Source organism: Phyllostomus hastatus, unplaced genomic scaffold (assembly GCF_019186645.2).
Source record: "Phyllostomus hastatus isolate PE091 unplaced genomic scaffold, TTU_PhHast_1.1 phas_contig_209, whole genome shotgun sequence".
In the NCBI taxonomy this organism is placed as follows: Eukaryota; Metazoa; Chordata; class Mammalia; order Chiroptera; family Phyllostomidae; genus Phyllostomus; species Phyllostomus hastatus.
The window spans coordinates 23,504,873-23,522,591 of NW_025333735.1; the positions used below are offsets into that span (position 1 = coordinate 23,504,873).

The window sequence follows — 17,719 nt, forward strand, 5'->3', positions numbered from 1 at the left end:
ATTTTCACTGTAGTCCTAACTCATTCAAATGATCTTGCACTTTGCATCTTATCCATATGCAATTGTGAACCTTGCCAGAGTGGCTGGAAAAGTTTCATTCCATACTTCCACAAGTTACTAAAATAGGAACTTTGAAAGTTTGTTGGAGAAAAATAAAAAACTTTTACAATAACTAAAAGCAACTGCTATCCATTATTAATGCTAGGCCTAAATCCCAGACAGACCATTTCAACCTAAAGGTGCATTTAACAGTCTTCGAAGATCAAATAACCGGCACTTTTACTGTTAGATACTGAAATACGAAAGGATGTCATGTGGGAAATAAATCCAGAATCTAGAAAGGAGCGAGAGAAAAAAAAACTATTGATGCTTTTTAGCCTTCCAGAAAGTATTCCGGTTAAACCGTTATCTACTGCTAAATGAAGGCAATATGTGGTAGCAGGGTTTGTTGTTTTTTTTTTTTTAAGAGTGGTGAATAAACATTTTAGATGAAGCATTCAACTTCATGTGGATGATTAATGGTCAGATCGCAACGTACCAAAACAGTATGAAGGCTCACTCTTTTTTTATTTTTATTTTTCAGCGCAAAATCACTTTGACTTCATGTATTTTAATCAAGAGAAAATAAATAATATATTCAAAAGGGACTAGTTTGGGAGCCATGAAGTAGCAATATTTTGCCTAGGGGTGGTGCATACAAGAAAGGGATGGGAAGGGAGGGCATGGAAAAGGAGGGGCGCTGGGGCGACAGAGACCCACGCTCCGAGTTGAGTCGGAGGGAAAAGTTGCCCCTGTCCTGCGCGCGGAGCGTCCCGAGTCGTGCGGCGGCGGCAGTGGCAGTGGCAGTGGCAGTGGCAGGAGGTGGCGGCGGGGGGAGCCGCGTCCGGTCCGGGCAGCGGCTCGGGCTCGGGGCCGGGGGCCCAACTCCGCCCGGCGCTTCCCGGCCCGCGGCCTCCACGGCTCTGCGCAGCGTGGGCTCGTCCCGGCACCGAAACTTTCACTCGGGGAAGCGAACGGGACACGAGCGACCAGGAGCAGGCTCCACCCGGATGGCGCTGGGGACGCGCGTCCACGCAGCCCTGCTCCGTGGAGCCCAGGGGCCGGCTCGCCGCCGCCCGCACGCGTCCGAGGGGCGCTGTCCCGGCCGGGGCCGGGGACAGGGACGCCGGCCCGCGTCGGTCTCGCGGCCGGACCGCAAAGGCTGACAAACAATAAACAAAAGTAAGAGTTTGGGGCGGCTACTGCGGCGCGGGCTCTGGAAGCGGGCCGTGGGCGCGGGGACCCGAGTTCTCCCGCACCCGAGGTTCTAGTTGTCGGAGCGTGCGGGGTGTGCGGTGGGAGCAGCGGAACTGCGAGACCCGGCCTCCCCGCTGCAGAAACGCTGAGTCTAGATTTCAGTGTGTCATGGGCTGCAACCCGCTGAAACACGTGCGGGGCGTCCGAAAACAGCGCCGTTCCGCAGTCCATCGCCCCGATATTAATTAACGCATTAATAAGAGGGCGCCATTAGCCATGTGCCCACACAAATGGCGTGCAAGAGGAATGCACCCGCATGGAAACAAAGTTACTTTCTTAAAGCTGTATTCCGCCCCCCCCAACACAAGCACACACGCGCGCACACACGCAGACACGAGCACACACCAAGACACATGCCCCGGGCCCAGCCGGCGCGACGGTCCCCGGCACCCCCTGCCCGGCCCCTGCTCGGCCCCCGCCAGCCCAGCCCCCCAGCCCCTCCGCATCCAAGCAGCTGCTTACCTGGGTGAGACAGAGCGGAGAATACATAACTGCCGGGCGCTGGGGTGTGCGTGTGCGTCTGGGTGTGCGGTTTGGAGGTGTGCGTGAGTGCGGGTGAGAAAGGAGAAAGAGGGAGAGAGGAGGAAAGAGAGAGAGAAGGGGGAAGAAAAAAAATCAAGCCTGCTTCTTGCGTTCACATTTCCAAGTCGGCTCAACTGCAGCCAGCCAGCGCTATTGCCGCTCCATGGGCTGAACTTTAACCCCGCCTAGAGTTTCCCTACACTCCACTATACATGCCTACTGTACGCGGGCGTTAAAGGCATAGCGCACCCTTTCCCGCCCCCGCGCCCGCCCGGCCGGGTGCCGCGAGCTGCCCGCGCGCCGCCTCAACCTCCGCTCTGCACCGCACCGCACTGCCGCCGCCCGCTCGCGCCGCCGGGGGCGGGGGGGGGGGGTGCGTGGGGGAGGGGGCGGCTGCGGCGCCGCGCGGCCAGCCCGGTCCGAGGCTCCACGGCCGCTCGCGCTCGCTAGCTCGCTCCCTCTCCCGCTCCTTGGCTCGCTGGCTCTCGCGTCCCACGGCCCCCCCACGCCCCCCCCTCCGTCCCCGCTCAGCGCATTACTGGGTAACGCAGTGAGAAGCAGTTACAGTCTGTCCTCCCGGGCAGCTATAGGCTGCCACAGGATGTGCTTAAGCAAACAAAACTACTTTTCCTCATCCCCATCCCCCAACTCCCGCCGCAGACCTTCGCGGACCTCGGGGGAGGACTTGGGCAACTTTGCCAGGTGGCCCGGTACCCCCAGGTTCGCGGCGTGGACAAGGAGAGAACCTGGGACAAGGCCAGCGGGACGATTTGCATGTATGCAAATTTTTAAAAATCGGACCTCCTAGGTAACTTTTTCTTTCCCTCTAAAATGCGGTACAGCTCAAAAGCATTGTAATCTCCCCAGCGAAGCTTTCTGTGGGAATGGAATAGATCGTCGGCAGAGGTAAATTATGCACAAAATCCTGCAAACTTTGTGCAGCTTCAATCCTACGGCATTCAGGAGCGGGGGTGGTGGAGAAAATTTTCACACACAAGATTCACCGGATTTGGGGGGTGGGGGTTATCTGGAGAAAGGGAGGCGGAGATTAAATGAGCGTGTTCCCTCCCCGGACTGTGAAAACTAGTGGGTTTGAACACAGACGCCATAGAAAAAGTTCTAGCACGTTCAGAAACAACAGTGGTTGAGCTGTGACATCTTTTTCTTTTTAGGAAAAAAAATTGTTAAAGGGATGCCCCCTCGGAAGGAGAGACATTCTGGTCCACCACCGCCTGCCCAGAACTGGACACAGTCTATCATCGCCGTCCCTGGGCCTGGGACACCTCTGGAAGGGTGCCTTTTAAGAATCCCCTCTTTTTCCCTCCCCCAGGTAATAGTTCTTAAAATGGAAAAGAGCTTCCTGCAATTATTTTAGGTTTGCTAAAGTATTGTTTTGGCAGAAAAGGGGGGTGGTTTTTAGGGTTTGGCCAGTTGCCAATAAGCCTGCTTTTCCAGTTTTTTTTTTTTTTTTAAACCTCGTATTTTCTCTCTAGGCTCTCCTCCCTGCTGGGGGGGGGGGGGCGGGGGGTGTGGACTATACCTCCTTCATCCAAACCCCCATCCCATCTCTTCCCCTCATCTCCCGCACTCTAGTTTGCAGCCTGCTGCAAATCCTCAAAATTCCAAAAGGAAAGACGAGTGTATCATGTTGAAAGACACTGGCACACAGACAGGGTAATATACACCTTGGTAGAGGTTACATAGCTTAGATAGCCTCTGAAAAGAGGGAATTCCTGTAGTAATGCCCACTCTGCAGGTGAGGGTCAGGTGAGGTGTTAAAGGTCACACTCATTCAGAAACACACCCTTCTTTTTTAAATAAGGGGAGACAAATATGGTACTGGGGAAAGCAAAATAAAATCCCCTGAAATATTCTGCATCTGTCTGAAGTTATTTTATGTTTGTTCTCCAGTTACTTTATTGCTAAAACAATTCCTGAATGCTCAAGAGACCATTTTCACACTCCCAGATTCTAAATGCCCTTGGATATCTCTCAGATAATTTATTAAGGAGTGAAGGGAAAGAATGACTTAAACCTTTAATGAGAGGGTCCCATTTTTTTTCAAACTAAACAACTGCTTTTCCTTGGTTCCTCTTGGATTTCAGTAGGGGAAAAATATCCTAAAAGCTAAGCTGACTTACAGAGACAAATCCCTGGCCACGAAAACCTTTGCTGGGATCTATAACTTCAACACGCTCCAAGTTTCCTCGATAGAAGTTTCTGGCTGACGGTCCCAACATGTAACTGAGGCACAATGAGAAGTTATTGTTCAAGTGTGTACTCTGGGAAGCTGTCTTCCAGAGCAGATTAAAATCTTTCTTTTTGTGTATTAAAAGATAGACTTCACATCTGTCTCAATCCAAAATAGCAGAGATTGTTCTTTTAATTGAATCTCAAGAAAAAAAAAAAGAGAAAGAAAGAAAAAGAAAAAAAATGTTTTAAAAAGAAAAAAGGACTGGCACGTCTCCCTGGCTGAAAAAAAAAAATGGGGAAAAGTAATTTAATGCTGATATTTCTACTTTAAAAACTTCTTTTGTTGAATCGCGGTTGTGCCCGCGATTTCCAGCTTTCTGCGGTTAGCAATATTATCTTAAGTAACTTTTGGCGCCCTTCGTAAGACTTTTGGATGTGGGACGATTGTTTGCGCCCTCTAGGCAAGGGCTGGATCCAAGTTCAGCACCAAAGCCCTTCACATCCGCTCCTGCTTTCTCTCCTATCTCCGCCAGCTCCCGCTCCCTCCCCTGCCAGAGAGGCGAGGCCCGGGCGGTGTCGGGGGCGCTGGGGGGGTGAGAGGAGGCGGGGGAAACACTACAAAGCACAGTTCCAACTACAGCCTTTGGAAATACGACTGAGAAAAATACAGTAGAAGAGTTACAGTTACAAAAAGGCTTCTGGTAACTTTCTCTCCAACAGGCATAAATTTAAATACACACACAAAGAAGCAGATGTTTCTGAAAGGGCAGACTGGGGGTAAAAAACATTTCCAACTCTCTCCCCTCTTCCCAAGTTGCAAAAGTAAATCCTTGTGCAGAGTTCACAAAGATACTAAGGGGGGGGGGGATAGAAGAAAGACAGAAGGAAAAGATAGTAGAGAGAACAGTATAGGAAACAGGTAAAGTAGGAAAACTAGTTTACTGCAATTATATAAATGATCCATTGTTAGGAAGGATAAACCCCTTATTGGAAATAACCACTCCAATCATTTATTTTGCAAGTGTTGGGAGACTGCCTTGAAATGGGATTGTCTCTGCGCAAGGGAGGCTCCTGTCGTGCTCTTGGCTATCCATATTCTTCCTGGCACAGAGCCCAGCCTTGCATTTACTGCGTTTTATTTGCAGAAATGTTACCTTGCCAGTTTTAGTGAAATCCTCTTAGATATATAAATTACGTCAATAAGGTTTCACTCACATGTACATCTCGAATACTTCTCATTTTAGAGGTTACTTTATAGGAAGATCTTATTAATATGATTTAGATTTTAATGCCCCAAACAGTAAAACTGGGGTTCATTAAGTGACAATGTCATTAACTGTAGTTCTTACTGGGACTAATTTTATCACTAGCATTTTCAAACGTTTTTCTTCTCTAGTTTTTTAACCTGCTGGTCATTTGTGTGCCAATTTCTCTTAAATGTTTATATTTCTAAAGTGAACCATGTTGCTGAACTGAGCATCCAAGTGGATTCTTACATCAAATTTCCAAACCAGAGTTGATTAGAAGGCCTAAAGCCTTGGAAAATTGTTCAATGGGAATTTAATACAAAGATGGGAAAGAGCCTAGATTATTTTTCACTCACTTCCCAACAGAATTAGGTGTCTACACTGCTCAGGGGGAAGGAAGAGATGGATATATTTTAGTCAGAGGCTGCCAGTTACTGTCTCCAAGATAAGCTACTGCAGTTGGTTTCCACTGGATTGGTGTCAAAGACTTGTCCAAGAGGCCAGATTCCATCTAAAAACTAGCCAGTCAGCAATCTTCCGCACATAACCTCCACAGGGGTTGTTGTAGTAACAATAAGAAATGTGAACTAGGCCAGTCTTAGTATCCCATTTGCTACTGACCATATACTTAAACAGAAGAATTAAAAAAAAAAAACAACCCTCAAGAAAAGAACAACTTTTCTCCCTCTACCTTTCAAATGTAAAAAAACAGCTGTCAGTCAGCTTGTGGAACGTTCTCACTTTTAAAACTGTTGTTAAGAGTTCAAGACAGTTTTGCCTATACCTCCCAAGTACTCAAAAAGCCGAAGCTTCTAAGATAATCAGAGCGAGAAGATTTCTAATGCTGAGTATGCAATATACTACTTCCCAAAGCTCACTACAGTCCCATAGTTTAGGGAAGTTTTTAAGTCACACATTTTTTAAAGTTGAACCTCACCTTCCACAACAGTTAACAACTTCTCTGAATTTAAAAAATAATAATTAATGCAAAGTTAAATATTTCTCTAGCAGAATTTTTATAACTTTTCCAAAAAGACCGTGAAGAAAGCATAAGATTCATGCAAAAATCCCCCAATCAGCTTTTTTCCCCTTAAACCTGAAAACTCTATCCTATTGTGCCTGCTAAATCCGGAAGAAGCTCGTAGCTTTGACAGCTTGAACCACACCATCCCCTTCAAAGCCGCAGAGAACTTCAGATCTTTTCTGCCCCGCCCCCTCTGGCTATTGCGAACCATTGTACACCCAAGCTTCCTCATGATTGGATAAAGCTTTTGTCAATCTCCCATATTGTCCCATTGATTAGAGGATCGAATCGTCAATTATTCTCCAGGTCCAGACATTTCTTTTCGGGTTAGGTTGACTGCTGAGGCCAGACGTCTTTTTACAGAACAGAGCACGTACAGGATTTCCCCCCCCTTTCTGGAACCGAGCAAGCGCTAGTAGGAAAAAAAATCTGTCAAGCTCAGCAATTTTTTCAAATCTCAGGGAAAAAAAAAGAAAAGAAAAGAAACCCGGTCTCTGATGCACACAGGAAAAATAAAGCCATTTACAAATCTACATCTTTTAAAACAAAACCACCACAATAGACATTTACCCAGCAATCCCTTAAATGCATATGCTAGCTAGAGAAATTTTAAACTCTTAGCCATTAAAATCATTCTATCATTATTGTTGTTTATAAAACGCATATCCGTATAAACGCAAAATAGAAAGTTTAAGATGTACCACGTACCATTGCAATGTAAAAAGAGTACGTGAGAAACTTTAAAATGTTCAGACGAATTGCTTCATTTGTTGTGTCCTTTTTTTTGCATTAAAAGAAATCTAAATAAACTTGGAACCGTTGAAAACCCGGAAGAGGTTTTTTTAAAAGCTGTTGGCCAATTGCAGGCTTCTTGGAGATTTTTTTTTTTAACTCCAAATCAGAAGGCTTTTGCAATTGCAATGCACGCTCTCTGCCTCTCTCACTGTCTCTCTCTCTCCTCTTTTGAAAGCGATCCAACCCGGGCTGGCTGGTTCTCGGGTTCTCTCTGCTTTTGCCTTGTGTGCTTTGGATTGTACGAGACTTTGCAGAAGTTGCAATGGATTCGCAGTCCCTCTCTTCTCTCCCTACGCCCTTGTTTATTTCCGCAATCGCTGCAATTTGCATAGTAACCACACACGAGGCGCAGGCGGCTGCCTGCGGAGGGGGCCAGGAGGGGGCAGGGAAAGGCCTTGCCCCCTTCTCCCCTCCTCCCGTCTCTTTCCCCGCCAGTCTCCTCCTCCCCCGCGGCGCGTGGCCAATAGGAGCTCCGGCATTCAGCGCAAGCTCCGGTTGGGACGCTGTTCCGAAGAAAAGCTCCTGTGTTACTAGGCCTGGCTCGCTGGATCGTGTTTTTGGCGCAGTAGAAGTTCCTCTGATTGCGGACCTTGCAGCCGGTACTAGGGAGATGTGAAGATATAGTATCTTTGCCTGCGGTTGTGCGGGTTTTGCACGTTTTAATTAAGTCTGTACACCTGCTTTTTCCGTAGCCTTTCGTGACTTACTAGGCTAGTTCATGATGGTTAGTGAGAGATTTAACCTTTATTTGCACTAGTGTACACCAAGAGTTAAAGATCCTCTTTGGTACATTAAATCAGGAGAGTGCAAAATGTCACAGAGAACTTACAGTGAAACAAAGCTTCTACTCCAGGTTCCGAAAGGAAAACACATTGACTCTATTCTCTGCAGATGACTGAACATAAAATTGTTAGGTGGGCTCCCTCAAGAATAAAGTTCCCTCAAAGGAGGAGATGCGATGAAATTCTAATTTAATTGCCAATCTTCTAATTGGTTAATATCCCTGCAAAATCTGTGCTTCACAAAGTTTAAGGCAACCCACCACCTCCCATCCCCCAAAAGAAAGGCTCTAAGATTTAAAAGGGTGTGTGTGTGTGTGTGTGTGTGTGTGTGCGCGCGCGCGCGCGCGCCCGTGTTGTTAAGATAGTTATTGGAACGTTGCGTACTTCATCTCACTGATTCATCTTATTTCATTAACCCAGGCTGTATAAGGCCATGTGATCTGGATATTTCAATGTTAACCTCTTACGTATTTGTTTTAAACAAGTTGGTGCAGTGGTTGGTAGGGGGGCAACTCTAAGGAGTGCCCCTTTAAATGGAAAGCATCACAACCAAGCTATTGCGTTTTTAAAAATATGTTTGCTTTTCGGTAGTTAAGTAGTTTAGGACGTTTTGCTGAATAACTGAGTTACAGGAAAATGTGTGCTTAGCTCACTTGATGAAAATTGCCCAATAGCAAGTCAAGAGGAATAGGATGCAGCCTGGCAGTTGTCTGATTTGTGAAGGTACCTAATTAATTAATAACAGGACCTTGCACAGTTAAATTAGAGGTTAGAGAAGCCTCCTGTTTTATACTGAACCACAATTTTGGCTTTAGGCTTGCACTCTACAACTAGCTAATGGATGGATGCAGCATTACTGAGAGGTAGGGTACTGTGGCTGCCCTTGGTATTAGACTAGCTTTGCTGTTCTGGTCTACACATTATAGATTCAGCTATTGCCTTGTTCTAGAAAGTCTGTGGCATTTAATTCTGGCCTCCACTGAGCATTCATTTCCACTTGATATACTGCTTTCACTCTAGAAATACAGTTGATGGAATATAGTGGCTTAAGTAAAAAGAAAAAAAATTAAGTAACCAAAAATGTTCTAGGCCTAGTTCAACTGGTGATAGGCTGTGTGACCTTGAGATGGTTACATAACACCTGAGAAATAGGACATGGACCTATTGTGAGAGTGGAGGACTGTTTTATCAGGACCTAAGAGTCTTTGAAATGCACAAGAGATATAAACCTGTTTTGCATGGCTCTGTAGATGCTTGGTCTGAATAAGCCCCAGTGCTAAGCTAGGTAGGCCTTGTCACTAGGTGGTAATAGTGAGTTTTGCCTGCTTTGTCTGTAGTTCATTAACTCAGTTTAATGTGGTAAGTTAGCACCATTTTCATAGTGACTTTTTATATCTTCATCTAGAAAAACAACAAAGTAGTATAAGCTTTGGAGTCCAACTTAGCTATTAATGTTAGGCCTACTATTTATTTAACTCCTGTAAGCTTTAGATTCCTCAGTTAGAAAATGGGACATAGATAACAACATATGTAAATTACCTAGTACATTATGTGTATTCAATATACAATAGCTGTAATAATAGTACTATTACTGTTTAATATGTACCATGTTCACCTGGCTGGCGTAGCTCAGTTGGATGGAGCGCGGGCTGGGAACCAAAGTGTCCCAGGTTCGATTCCCAGCCAGGGTACATGCCTGGGTTGCAGGCCATAACCCCCAGCAACCGCACATTGATGTTTCTCTCTCTCTCTCTCTTTCCCTTCCCTCCCTAAAAATAAATAAATAAAATCTTTAAAAAAAAGAAAAAAAAGAAAAAAAATATGTACCATGTTCTAATCACATTGAATGTACTAAGAGCTGGGAATAAAGACAATTGGACATTATCCCTGACTCTAAGAAGCTTTCAGTCCAGTAGGGGAGATATGACACAAAGGTAAATAATAATGTAATGTGATAAGTGCTGTATCCAACTTAGATATACATAAATGTCAACATAAATACAGATAATAGAATGACTGATTTTTCCTGGTTGTACAGGTAGAGTCATAGAAGGCTAAAAAAGTGGAAATGACATTTATGTTGGTCCAGAAGTATCCATTTGTTAGGTGGACAAGGAAGGGGCAGGACATTCCTGCGGAGGAAAACACAGTGATATCACTGTATGCAATGGGCCTGAGAATGGGGACATATTTGGTCGTGGCTGGTTGCTCCAGCTAGTATTAGCTTGCATTAGAGTAACTAAAGATGAAGTTAAAAAGGCAGGCTGAGGCAAGATGGTGGAGAGCTTTGTGAGCTATTTAAACTTTCACTTGAGAAACATGTTTAACCAAAATATATACAAAGTAAGATTTGCAAATTAGAAAGATTATTCTAGCAATGAAAGCAAAAAAAGACTCGTTAGAAAGTAGTGAAAGGAAATGAAGTCCCGGACAACACAGCAGGATTGAATGGGCAAGGGAGAGAAAGGAAGGGAAAACTAGAGGGTGGGAGAGATGGGAGAAAGCAAGACAGCTACCATAGGCATCAGTTTTTAGGGATTTTGATCAACAGGGACAATTTAGGAATGCAGTTTTTCCAGGCTCTCCTTAAAGTCCAAATTCCCACAAAAAGTATAAGACCTGTTAGTGAAAGTCTCTCCTTACCCCCCAAATTGCCACTTCTATACCCTTAAACCTAATTTTAAAATAATACCAGTAACAACAGCTCACAAGGAGTGACTCTTTATATCGATTGCCTCTTCCCCCTCCACAAATTTACATTCCAGTGACTTTACTCCTCTGTGCCACTGAAAATCATGTACACATCTAATAAGATGACTTTTGGTTTCTAACACCACTGAGAGCCTTGTGTTTCTTGGTAGGCTGGTTTATGCCTTGAAAATAATGGGCTCTTCCAGGAATTCTGCTTTGTTGACCCAAATAAAAACTGAATCTTCTTGCAGGGCATTGATATGGAGACTAGAAAATCAGAGTCTTACAGAGTTAAAACATAATTCAGAATTGCAATATTATTCTAATAATTTTGAAAGTTTAATTTGTGAACTAAGCTGAATATTGAACACAGAAAAATATTTTACATTTTCTTGATTTGCCTTGGTAAATCCTAAGTAATCAAGATTGGCATTAGAGGACTAACATGTCAGTATAAAGGAAATAATAGAAAGAAATTTAAATCTAGGAATTGGTGAATTCCCCAAATAAGTGAGTTGTGGCAGAGTCTTGTCCCCACAGATGTGTTCTCTCTCTATTCTTCAATACATAGACAAACAGCATAGTGACCCTATTTTCCAAACTTCCTTGCAGAAAGACAACACGTGATTAGGTACTCGGTAGAACTAGCAGAGCTGTTGAGTCCAACTTCCATGTCACTTTCTTAAAAGAAATTTATTGTAAACTTGTGGCCTTTTTGAAGGCTGCAGTGAGGCTGTGTGAGAGACCAAATTTTAATTACAAAGACTGGGGTAACACTCTAGGAGAAAAGAAAGCAGCGACATGGGAGGAACCTGGGTCCCTGAATGACCTCCTATGGCAGAGCCGCTTCTCCAGCCTTGATCTGATTCAAGCTATTGTGTTTTTAGGTCCCTGATAGAGCAGTAGGCTATACTACACCTTTACTATAACTAAAATCAAGATTATAAAACAATCTCACGGTACCTTTGGATTGTTCTTTCTCTAAAATTATGGATTTTCCCTAACTTGGTACAAGATACATTTGATTTTATTATCAGTCTCCTTTTCCAGACTCTCCTCCTGCCTAATTTCTCTCTGCTATTCTTTCATCCCAGCCAGACTAAATAGGTCACTTTTCTCTTTCCATTATTTTTTAGACATACCATATGTGTTCATCCCTCTCTTCCCTTGTTTGGGTGATTTCTTCTGCCCAAAGTTTTTAAAGTTTTCTCCGTGTCCCACTCACTTTTTCTCCCAAGCACCAGTTGAATGCAACTTCTCAACTGCCCCAGGCAGAATTGGTCAATCCCTCCTTATGCTCTCTAACATCTTATACTCGCCTCTAGGACAGCTTTCTTCACATGGTCCATCTGTTACTTATTTGCATGTTTGTCTATTAGACTATGAACTCCTTGAAAGTGCAGTGACTTCATCCTTTTATTCCTACAAGGAAAATGCCATGGTAAATCCTCAATAAATGTTTGATAAATTCATGTGTGAATGGACAGATGAACAAGTGGTTACCTTTTCCAGCCTTGTGCTCTGATGAAACAGAGGGTCAGGAGTGTGGCTGATGGAAGACATGGCATTATCGGTAGGGGAAATTTTAAGTGTAAAATTTTTAAGTGTAATAGAAGGGCATTGAGTTTGCTTCTCAAGGAGCTTACACATGTGTTATACCTTCAGCCTTCCTTTCCTCCAGATTGATGCATCAGGCACGGTCACTTTACCACACAACGAGGACACTGAGGCTCAGGAAACTGAAATATCCCGAGCTCTAGCTATGATGTCTGGCTTAGAAAGGAGTTCAGGCTTCAAATCTTTTAAAGTACCATTTTATTTATTTATTTATTTTTAGCGAGACAGGAAGGGAGGGAGAAAGTGAGGGAGAGAAACCTCCATGTGTGAAAGATACCCATGATCCATTTGATCTGTTGCCTCTTGCAGGCCTCCATGCTGACAGGGGGGCCTGGCCTGCAACCCAGGCACATGCCCCAACTAGGAACCGAACTGTTGACCCCTCAGTGCGCAGGCTGGTGCTCAATTCACTGAGCCACACCAGACAGTGATAAACTACCATTTTAATGGTTAGCTTGTTCTATACAGAGTGAAGTGTAAATACATGAACCCATCAATTTTGTTAAACAGCCTTATTGAGGTGTAACTGATACTCAGAGACCTGCCCATTTTTAATGTATGCAATTTGATGAATTTGGACACATACAAATACTCATAGCACCATCACCACACTCAAGGTAATAGATACATCCAACACCTCCCAGAGTTTCCTTGTGAGCTCCTCTCTGTCCCCACCCCAGACTTTTGACTATGGTAAGAACACTTAACATGAGATCTGCCCTCTCACCGAATCTTGAAGGGCACAATACTGTATTGTTAACTCTAGACACTATGTTGTACAGCAGAGCTCTAGAATGGATTCATCTAGCATAGCTGAAACTTTACACCATTGAAAAGTCCCCATTTCCCCCACCTCCAGACCCATTCTTCTCATCTTGGACACACACCACAACAAACTGCAGAAGTTCCTGAAGACTAAAGATGATATCACACAACTGAGCTGCTAGGATGACCAAAGAAAGGAAATCTGTATCTTGACTAAAGTGAAAGTAGCCAAGTCTGAGCTGACAATTCACAGAAGGAGAGCTGAAAGGGAGCTCAGAAGTCCCCATCCACTGGACTTTACAGATGATAAAACTGAAGCCAGTAGAGCAAAGTGGCTTGCTCACAGCCACACAGCTGGTTAAGGATTAATCCCCAGTTCCACTGCCAGTTTCATTACATCATGCAAAGAATATTTTGCAGGAATGGGAAAGGAGTGAATAACTATCTCTGGTATCAAAGTTGAAAAGAGGCCTGGGAAAGTGAAGAAATACTGGTAGTGAATCTGATAGGAGAAAGAAAACAGTCAATTATCTAAACTGAAGGAAGGGCTATAAAATCCGGGCTGGGACCTGAAAGATTTACTCAAACGTGTTCAGACAGTGAAAAGATAATTTTCAGAAACATAAATGAGGGTGGGGGTGAGGACAACAGTCTAGAACTGTGACTTGGTGTTAACAGCTGTGAGTCCAGGAGGTTCTTTATTCTCTGCTTTTGTAGCCATGGGCAGTTCAGTCTCTTCCTCTCCTTCCTTCTCTGTGAAATGTAAGTACCATCAGTCCTGCTTACTTCTTGAGGTTTTGTGAGAATTCAATGAAATCATGGATGTGAAATGTCCAAAATGTAGGTTTTTATTCTATGAAGGCCTATATCAACAGTTGTTTATAACACAACACAGAAAAAAACATAAATATTTATTTAGTCATATTTATCCCGCCTCCATTCAATACGGTTTTAGAATAGAAATGTGTGTTTGTCTGTCCACCTGCCTACCTACCTGCCTATATCTATACATACACAAATCTCCATTCCAAGACCTTTTTGAGTATAGGCAGGATAAATATAACTAACTAAATATCTAAATACCTCTATCTATCTATCTATCTATCTATCTATCTATCTATCTATCTATTTTTTCTATCAATCTATCTATCTATTGAGAGAGGACACTATTAAGATAGATATAAGGTAAAATTAAGGCAAAGATTAGTATCCAAAATATATACAATGACATCCTATGTACTCTTCTAGGGTTGACTTATAATTTTGACTTTGAGTTTCTTAGCAATCAATTTTAAAAAGGAAAGGTAAAAACTTATGAAGTATATAATATTCATATGATTATAAAATTCAAACTCAAGAAGGGTTGTTCCAAAGCAACACAGACATTAAGAGATGTCTCAAAAAAAGTTAGCACATAACCTCCTACCACCACCGTCCTGCCATTCATTCCCATAGACCAGGGCTGACGGGAAGAGGACAGACAGTCTTTGCTAAGCTTCACTGAACCACATACTCAATCCCTGCATGAGATTTCAGTCTCCACGAGGACAGAGGGGATGGGAAAGATGGTATCTTATAACATGACTATTTTAGAAACTCCTCAACCACACCTTGGGTGCCCTGAGCTAGTGATATGAGCACCCCAATACTGCTAAATCAGAATGTACCTAGCTTGACATTGGTGTCTATAGGTACAGAAAATCAGCAAAAAAGAAAGGAGAGAACTAGTTGAGGTTGTTGCCCCTGAGCCTGGGGTTTTTCACATTCACTGTAAGGTCACATCCCACGCCCCCAAAATAGTACAAAGAGAAAAGAAATGGGAACTGGGAAACCCATTTGGCGTGGATGCTTTGAGTTCAGACCCGCTTTTGCAGCCCCTGTCCTTTAGCATGCTAGCCTCTCTTGACCTCTCTTTCATAAGGCTGCTCACAATGGGGTCAGCAAAGGGAAGTCCTGCAAGGAAGTTGTAGAGTTAGGTTGTTGCTGTGTTGGATACACAACAGTAACAAGTGGGTAGCTTGGCTCAAAGCCCAGTTACTAAGCTAAGAATCAGGACTATGAGTCAACCAAAAACATTACAGAAAAAGAAAAGAAGAAAAGAATGCCTTTATGGGTCAGGGTAGGGGGAGAAGGCATGATCTGACACTGCCCTGGTAGATGCCTTAGGGAAACAACAACTATGTCATTGTGGTAAAATATACATAATATAACATTTACGAATTTAACCATGATTAAATGTGTGGTTCAGTGGCATTACAATACATGTATTCACATTGTTGTGTGACCATCATTGTGATCAATCTCCAGAACTTTTTTTTATTTTATTAATTTATTTTTAAAGAGTTTGGAAGGGAGGGAGAAAAAGAGGGAGAGAAACATCAGTGTGCGGTTGCCTCTAATGTGTCCCTCACTGGGCACCTGGCCTACAACCCAGGCATGTACCCTGACTGGGAATCGAACAAGTGACACTTGGGTTTTCAGGCCAGTGCTCAGTCCACTGAGCCACACCAGCCAGGGCAATCTTCAGAACTCTTCATCCTTGAAGCGGAAACTTTATACCCATTAAATAATAATTTCCCATTTCCTTCTCCCCTAGAAACCATTTACCTGATATAAGTGGAGTCATTCAGTGTTTGTCCTTTTGTGAGTGGCTTACTTCACTCAGCTTAACATCTTCAAGTTCATGCATATTGTAGCATGTGCCAGAAGTTCATGTTTTAGACTGAATAATATTCTATTGTATGTATAAACCACATTTTGTTTATCCATTCATCCACTGATGAAAACTTGGGTTGCTTTCACTTTTTGGCTATTGTGAATAATGCTGCTAAGAACATGGTACATAAATATGTTTTGAGTCCCTTCTTTCCATGCTTTTGGGCATATTCAGAAGTGAAAATGTTGGATCGTATGGTAATTCTATTTTTAATTTTTTGAGGAGGAAATAGCTATCTTAGTTTATCTTTGGAGAAAAAAAATTGAACTATTTGTTTCACTTACAGAATTGATGTCATGAGTATCAGTAATCTTGGATTCTAAACCGAATTCTGCTACTAATTGTGTAATCTTTGGAGTTACCTGATTATCAGAGCCACTGTCAGTTTCTTCACCTGAAAAATGATATCTTTGAACTAGTTGCTATTCAGGGTCCTTTAAAATTCTAGAGGCCTATAATTTTGCTTATTTCCTTTGGTATATAGGTTTATTCTTTCATTTTGGAAAGGTTTTTTTTGAATGTCAGAGTAGGTTTTACTCAAAGATAAGTAAGAGTTATGGGCGGTAGGTGGAGTGGTTGGGGAAAATGAAATCTTGGGTGATATTTGAAAGAAGAAATAAAATGGACTACAAGCCAGTGGAAGAGCAGGTACCAAGATGATGCTGAAGTGGTAAATACCGGTCAGAACACTCTGGGCCTTAGGACCAACTTTTAAGATTTTACATTATCCTGACATTGATGAGGAGCCATGGAAGGGGCTTAAAGAAGGTGGTAGCAAGATCACTCTTTGTTTAGAAATCGCACTCTGATCACGGTGTGGAAAACAGATTGTAGGGGTTGAAACAAGGAACCTGTCTTTTTCCCACTTTATTATCTCAGTTTTTCCTTCTACTTTGAAAGCGGCAAAATTAGTCAAGATGTCCCAGAGCCTAACTGCCTAACCTGGAACAAAAGACATTTAGAGGTAAATAATACTGCACTACACATCTTACAGTGAAAAATATTTGGCCACCGTTTTCCCTAAGCCATGAAAATGACTCACCATGGTTGGTAATGTATTAATGTTTTCAAGTCACTAGTTTGCCAGTTCATATTTTACAACTGTGACATTAAAGCAATTTAAAAAAGTTGTCCCAGGAGAGACTATTACCTTTTTTCTTTTAAAAAATATTTTATTTATTTATTTTTAGAGAGAGGGGAAGGGAGGGAGAAAGAGGGGGAGAGAAACACTGATCTGTTGCCTCTTGTGCACGCACGCCCCAACCAGGGGCCAGGGACCTGGGACCTAACCGGCAACTCAAGCGTGTGCTCCAACCAGGAATCTAACTGAAGACCTTTGGCTTTGCCGGATAACACCCAACCAGCCAAGTCACACCAGTCAGGGTGGAGATTATTACCTCTTTAATTGCAATGTTAAAAAATAAATATCATGTATTAATGTAATACCTTCTATTGTATAAGAAAACTTCAGAAGGTTCATATGTGATTAGGTAGAGTTTTTCCTGAATTAGGATATAAATAATCTATTTCTGATGTTACATAGTATTTTAATATGGATAATGTAGTATTATAAAAATCACAAAATTATGCAGTGATGCTGCTTTCCTTTGTTATATGCCTCTTATTCTTTTACAATGGAAGTTATGAGTTGTGTTGCATCAGCAGATTGTGTACCTATGAAACCAGCACTTGATCCTTTGCATGCACGAAGAAAAGTAGTTGGTTTCTATCTTTGATCACGTGAATACAGAAACAAGTTGTTTGGAAAAAATATTGAGTTTTAATGTGAAAGAAGAATGCCTTGCTTCGCTGCAGATATTCAGTAACTAATACCATGTTCAGTAAAACAATGTTGGAAAGAGTGGTGTCTATCTTCAATAAATTTGGCAGTTTGGCATAGTTTTCCCTTTTGTTCACCAAGGAAAGAAAACCAAAATGAGAGTGAGGAGAACAAATTACAAAGTGTGCTTCAGTTTGGCAAAGATGCTTGACATAGCCAGTTTGTTGCAGGCAGGGCCAGGCTGAGAGCTGAAAATTTAAAGTTTGTAAGGTACTTGGTATGCTTTTGGTA

General features: G+C 42.9%; 2 protein-coding genes across 10 annotated transcripts in view; one reads left to right on the top strand and one right to left on the bottom strand.

The window, feature by feature from the left end:
• NFIA (nuclear factor I A) overlaps nucleotides 1–7,061 on the bottom strand; it is a 374,337-nt gene extending 367,276 nt beyond the window's left edge. For 3 of the 6 annotated variants that reach the window (XM_045835429.1, XM_045835431.1, XM_045835428.1), the window contains exon 1: nucleotides 1,759–2,166. In XM_045835429.1, coding sequence (XP_045691385.1) covers nucleotides 1,759–1,785 — 27 coding nt within the window. In that variant the 5' untranslated portion in view covers nucleotides 1,786–2,166. Of the gene's footprint in view, nucleotides 1–1,758; nucleotides 2,167–6,990 lie in introns of those variants that run through there. The other 3 variants (XM_045835430.1, XM_045835433.1, XM_045835432.1) reach the window with 3 other exon arrangements.
• On the top strand, nucleotides 561–3,300 carry LOC123816467 (translation initiation factor IF-2-like). Of its 4 annotated transcripts, none has more exons than XM_045835434.1 (2): nucleotides 561–1,221; nucleotides 2,991–3,300. In XM_045835434.1, the coding sequence occupies exon 1, from the start codon at nucleotides 708–710 to the stop codon at nucleotides 1,203–1,205; it is 498 nt and encodes a 165-aa protein (XP_045691390.1). In that variant the 5' UTR covers nucleotides 561–707; the 3' UTR covers nucleotides 1,206–1,221; nucleotides 2,991–3,300. The 4 variants fall into 4 exon arrangements, 1 of the variants encoding a protein (XP_045691390.1); XR_006785278.1 differs by lacking the exon at nucleotides 561–1,221 and adding an exon at nucleotides 2,370–2,724; XR_006785276.1 differs by lacking the exon at nucleotides 561–1,221 and adding an exon at nucleotides 2,370–2,626.
• Nucleotides 7,062–17,719: the final 10,658 nt, after the last annotated feature.

Coding starts and splice junctions, on each gene's coding strand:
- LOC123816467 (XM_045835434.1), top strand. CDS start 708: ATGGGAAGGGAGGGCATGGAAAAGGAGGGGCGCTGGGGCGACAGAGAC.